The 5,611-nt window shown below is 30.6% G+C and overlaps 2 protein-coding genes across 3 annotated transcripts in view; both read left to right on the top strand.

The window, feature by feature from the left end:
- Nucleotides 1-1,190, top strand: part of LOC101240862 (centaurin-gamma-1A) — a 42,038-nt gene extending 40,848 nt beyond the window's left edge. Inside the window, exons 16-18 of one of the 2 annotated variants that reach the window (XR_010641927.1) lie at nucleotides 186-273; nucleotides 352-568; nucleotides 759-1,190. Coding sequence is in view for 1 of the 2 variants with exons in the window: in XM_065810901.1 (XP_065666973.1) it covers nucleotides 186-273; nucleotides 392-568; nucleotides 759-887 (394 nt within the window). In the remaining variant the exon portion in view is untranslated. The remainder of the gene's footprint in view (nucleotides 1-185; nucleotides 274-351; nucleotides 569-758) is intronic. The other variant, XM_065810901.1, reaches the window with a different exon arrangement.
- A 3,169-nt stretch (nucleotides 1,191-4,359) lies between these two features.
- LOC136086987 (uncharacterized) lies at nucleotides 4,360-4,923 on the top strand. Its single transcript, XM_065809489.1, has one exon. The coding sequence runs from the start codon at nucleotides 4,360-4,362 to the stop codon at nucleotides 4,921-4,923; it is 564 nt and encodes a 187-aa protein (XP_065665561.1).
- Nucleotides 4,924-5,611: the final 688 nt, after the last annotated feature.

Genomic DNA, 5,611 nt, shown 5'->3' with positions numbered 1-5,611 from the left:
TCAAAAAAAGTTTTTTTGAACAGTTTTTAAAAAGAAATGGCATTTAAAGAAAAATAAAAAGTGACTTCTTCCATTATAGCCCCTTTCTTTCTAAGGTATTTGGATTTGAAGAAAATATTTTCTATATTTACTACTTTTAAAAATAAACTGTTAAACATTTAAAAATAAAAATCATTTTTGTTTAGAGATGAAAGAGAAAAATGGATTACCGGAAAATACGAAAGAAAAGAAATGATTAAACAATTGTCAATTGATGAAAATAAGCTGACTGAGGTTGAATACTTTTTTTAAATTGTGTACTTTTTTTTAAAATATCTATAGATATATATTTGTTGATGCTGATCTCCTAAGGTATTGATAGGTTTTGTACATAAAAATAATGTTTCTTTAGGTATTGATAGGTTTTGTACATAAAAAAATGTTTCTCGATTCCTACTTTATGCTGGTACATAGCACTAAGAATCAAGTAAACAAACTTTGCAAAGTAGAAGGCTACTCTCACAAAGTAGCACCACTGCATCTGTCTTGCGCTAACTGCGATATTGCACTTACGCAGCTTCTTTTATGGGTATGCCGTTTTTTTTTACTAATGCTAGTTGATTTGTTTAATTATTTTTATATAATTTAAAACCAATTTTCTTTTGTTTTGCTTTATAATTTTAAAAAATAAAAAGGAAAAACCTTTAATGGATCACAAAGGTTTTTTTTAATGGCAATAAGTCATATTTGCTATAATATAACTTTTTTTTTCTTTATAGTATGGTGCTAATCCGAGGGTTTTAGATGAGCTTGGATATAATCCTTTATTTTATGCTCGCAAATCAGACAGCAAAATGTGCATCGATTTGTTGCTTCAATATGGATGTTCTTATGATACCACTCGGTAATGATAATGTCATAAAAATACATTTTCCTAAAAAGTTGCACTTTTGAAAACCCCAAATAAACACAAAAAAATCTTTTTTGAATGAAAGATGTTCGTATTTGAATGAAAGATGTTCGTATAATTCTGTGATGCAATTATTCTTTGCTTTGAATATTTTCAAGTTTTTGGATGAAAGTTTATTTTATTTATCTGGTGTACCATAGAGAAAAATATATTATACGGTTTTAAATGAGATTTTATTTGTACAAAGTAATAATTTACTCTGTTTTATATTTATATAAATATACACATCAATATGTAAAAATAATTTTAATGAGTTGCGAGTTTCATACAACTTTTCTATTTTATGTCAAGTTGAGAAAATACTGCATTGCTTGATGGAGAATTACATTGTTGGATTGCGTAGTGAAGCAGAATTGCTCATTTTTAAATCGAAAATATATGAATTTTTTGTACAAACGATCATTTTTATCGACTGATATAAACAAAAACTCAATAAGACCATACTTTTAAAACATTCAAAACAAGTTTGTTATTAAAAATTTAGGAAGTTTTAAATGAATATAATATGACTTTTTTATGCCGAAGCCAAAAAAAGGTTTTCTCTGCTTTCTTTTACTTATCAAACTGTAAGCAATTGTCAAAGTTCAAAAATTTTAAAATATTAAGAGTTAGTTGACTAAAACGTTCAGTATCTGCAAATGAAGCATTGACCGATTTTTAAATATATTTTAAGGCGACAGTTTCAATAATTTTTCGCGCAAGAAAGACTTGTTTAATTGAAAATATTATGTTTAGTAAAGAAATATCATATGTTCCGTAAAAAAAGATACCGACTCGCTGAAAAAATTAGACTAGAATTAGATTTTCGCTCTTATGCGTTTTAATTGGGAGAAATTGAAAAAAAAAGGAACACGAAAAAAATTTATTATGATGAGAAGAGCTATAATAACTTAGCAAACATTTTTGTAGTGGATTTGCAATGGGCTTGAAGTTTTGATTATCGATTACTTAGTGGACACCGCTATAGGTGGCCAGCCAATAATCCAACATGTGGTATATTGGTTAGTCACTTTTTGCGGCTACCAACAAATAACCGATCAGCAAAACTACAATGGAACGTTGAAAATGTCTATTGGTCCACAGAAATTCTGCTGCAAAATGTTTGCTGGGAAGGAACCTCCGTGGCTTATTTAATATGAATCTACTACTCCAAAGTTTCCTTGATTGGAACTATAACTTTTTCCTTGCTTAATTAGTAATAAAATCAAAGGGTTGTAGAAATGGTTCAAGCGCAATTTAAAAATACTTAATCATAAATCTTAATAATAACACTTTATTTAGTGATTTTTAATGACAGTTAAAGCTTTAATATAATTTTTTGTTTGTAGACTTTCAGTTTGTCAGGGTAATATTAATCCTATTATAAATTTTGAATGAACTGTGTAAATTTTCACTGTAAAGATAAAAATCATTTTAAATCAATTTTTGTTGATTTTACTGGGTTTTTATTTTCAAAAAAAACCTGTTTTGATTAGGGAATCAAAGCGTTCCAATTTACGGAACCATTTGCCTTGATTGGAACAAAATGGTAGCTTTGCAGAAACAAATTTATTTCCAATAGCAGTGCAATCAATTAAGCCAAATTATGATCAAAAGTATAGTAGGGTTGTCTGTTTTTATTACTCATATCATAAACGTTTCATAGTTAAGCCATCTTTGGTTAATAAATATTTATTGCTAAAGTGTTCCAATTAAGGCAACTCTCCCTATTTAACATCCAATTTAGATAAAATATAACCATAAAGAAAAAATTAAAAATCTCATAATTAACTAAATCAACTTTATCGATATGTATTGAACGTAAAAGATAAATAATAATAATAAAATAATAACAATAATAATAAAGAATAAATAAAATTAACAATTGTTATTGTAGACCTCAAAATGTTTATGTGTGTTTTATAAATTTGTTTTTTAAATTTTTAGTTTATTTTATTTTTTAAAGGTTCTCGATAATAAGATTTCTTCAAATATCTTAGATACTTCTGTGAGTATCTTTACAACAAGAGATGTCACAAACAGTACACTTATTGAATACCAAGTATTCGGCTAGGCGCTCAGCCGAAGTTAAACCCATTAAAGTTAATAGCCATTTGGTTAGTAAAATTAGAATGAGTAATATTGACATGCTTTTTTAACATGACTTGGGAGGCAAAGTACAAGGATTAATGCTTACAGATTCTCTGAGACAAACTTGATTGTACCGAGGGACAAAACAGATCGTAAAGAGAAAGTTTGAATGATTTTAATGATCGAGGAATGGTGTTCTAAATATTGAAGGCGATAATAAAAAAAGATAATAAAAAGGAAAACAATTCTGAAACGGCTACAGCTTTCAAGCCAAGACTGGCAGATTGGAATAGGTGGAGGCAGAAATCGACCAAGAATAACAGGGAAATAAGAGCTCTTTTCAAAAAACAACATCCGGCATCCTCAAACTTTTACAACTTGCGTGAAATATTGACTGGTGCACACATGAGAAGCAAACCATTTTTGATCCTTCAATAAGAGTTGATGAGCATCGAGCTTCTTCTTCCCGTCTGGATCGATATACTCAACCACCACTGGAAACTGATTAATTGTCAGACCTGAAAAATTCGAGGCACAGATCTTTCTAGCAAAATTAAAATTCTGTTTCTCCAAAAGTAGATCCACTTTCTTACCTTAAATATAAGTCGCAATACAGATAATTAGGTCAAAGGGTATTTTTTAATGGAATCGAACTCTGGTAGAGTTAAAAGTTGTTCATAGTCCAATCCGTGAGCATATGCTTTCCAGATCAAATAGCAACATAACGGGTGATGCGGAAGTTATCGGACAAATCCTAATTTCATTATTTGAGCATAATAATTAGTTTTTGTGGTTTTATGCGTAGGCATAAATGTTCTATAAAATATAAACTTTATTATTTGAAACACAATTATTTAAAATGAGGTTAAATGCAGCTGAACGAGAATCTTTTCGAAAGCGACTAAAAATGTTTTTTGTAAATAAACCTAAAATAAAATAAAAAAATCGTAAATCATTTTGAAAAGGAAGGATTTGCTCGAAGTACAATATATGGTAACCTAAAAAGACTTGAAACTGTTCAATCCTTTTCTGATAGAAAGCACCCTGGTCGTCCGATATCCTGGACTAGAGAAAAGAAAGCCGAATTAACGAGACTTGTCAACAATCGAAAAGGGGTCAGTCAGAGGAAAATAGGCATTAAATTCGGTGTAAATCAATCGACAATTGGTTGTCAGTTAAAAAAAATGAATATTAAATATAGAAAACGTGAAAAGACTCCAAAATACACTATAGAACAATAAATAAAGGCAAAGAAAAGAAGCAGGAAACTAGTTAACCAACTCTATAACACAAAATCGCTTCTAGTTGACGAAAAATACTTTTGTTTTGCAGGGGACAACATGCCTGGAAATTCTGGATACTACACAAGCAACAAAAAGACATGCCCAGAAAGTATTCGTTTTATAGAAAAAGAAAAATTTCCAAAAAAATTATTAATGTGGATAGCCATATCTGACCGTGGTATGTCCGAGCCATTGTTTCGCACTTCCAAGGCTGTAGCGATCAATTCATCAATCTATATTAATGAATGTTTAGAAAAACGACTTCTTCCATTTATTCAAAAGTATCATGGAGACTTTAACTATTTATTTTGGCCAGATTTAGCAAGTTCTCATTATTCTAAAGATTCTCTAAATTGGATGGACCAATATGTCTATTACGTTGATAAAGAATCCAATCCCCCAAATGTCCCTCAAGCACGACCAATTGAAAATTTTTGGGGACATTTGGCACAGAAGGTTTACGGGGGAGATTGGCAAGCTTCAACAGAGCAAGTTTTGATTGATCGCATTAAACTAAAACTACAAGAAATTGATTTAAACTTTTTACAGTCGCATATGAAAGGCATCAGAGCAAAATTGAGATCAATGGCAGATGGTGGTGTTTTTTCATATAAAAAATAATATATTTTTATTAAAAGATAAATGCTTTATTTAAAAAAAGTATAATAGTAGTTTGTTTTTTTATTTATAAATAAATTATTGATGTTTTTATTTTGTCCGATAACTTCCGCATCACCCGTTATGTGGGACCAAAATAGGAAACTGCGACAGAAGCATCTGGTTTAATTTCAATCCGTGTGTAGAGAGACGGGGTGAGCTTGTGCTTTGCGGCGATGATCCAATCATGATCAGGGAGAGAAACTTAATATTCCATATGCATTAATGCAGGAGCTTGTTTATTAGCAGCGGTGATTCCGGCGTCTGTTTTCTGGAGAATTGATTTAGTGATAGATATGGAAGTAACGGTTACGATTGGAAATTGCAGCAACGCCATGAGAGGAAAATCATGCAGAGGAGTGAGGCTTCACTTGAGCTTGTCTAGAGGCAATAAAAAGTTCTATGCCATTCTATATCTAAGAAGTTGCATACAAAGCACGTTTTTTAGCTGGAAGACAAGAGATTTCTACCTGAGAGTTATCACAAAGAAAATCACGAAAAGAGTCCCAGTCAACTTTAAAGTAGTTGTGAGCGGTACGATTATAGGGGGATTTTGATAATGAAGAACAATGAGATAATAGTTTTTAGAGAGATAGAACCGTAATTAGAAGCACCTAGGGATAAATGTGGAGAAATTGAGCACTGACTAGGG

The sequence above is a fragment of the Hydra vulgaris genome, chromosome 11 (assembly GCF_038396675.1).
Source record: "Hydra vulgaris chromosome 11, alternate assembly HydraT2T_AEP".
Lineage (NCBI taxonomy): Eukaryota > Metazoa > Cnidaria > Hydrozoa > Anthoathecata > Hydridae > Hydra > Hydra vulgaris.
Note: the sequence above shows the minus strand (reverse complement) of the source record. Positions and strands in the feature narration are given on the sequence as shown.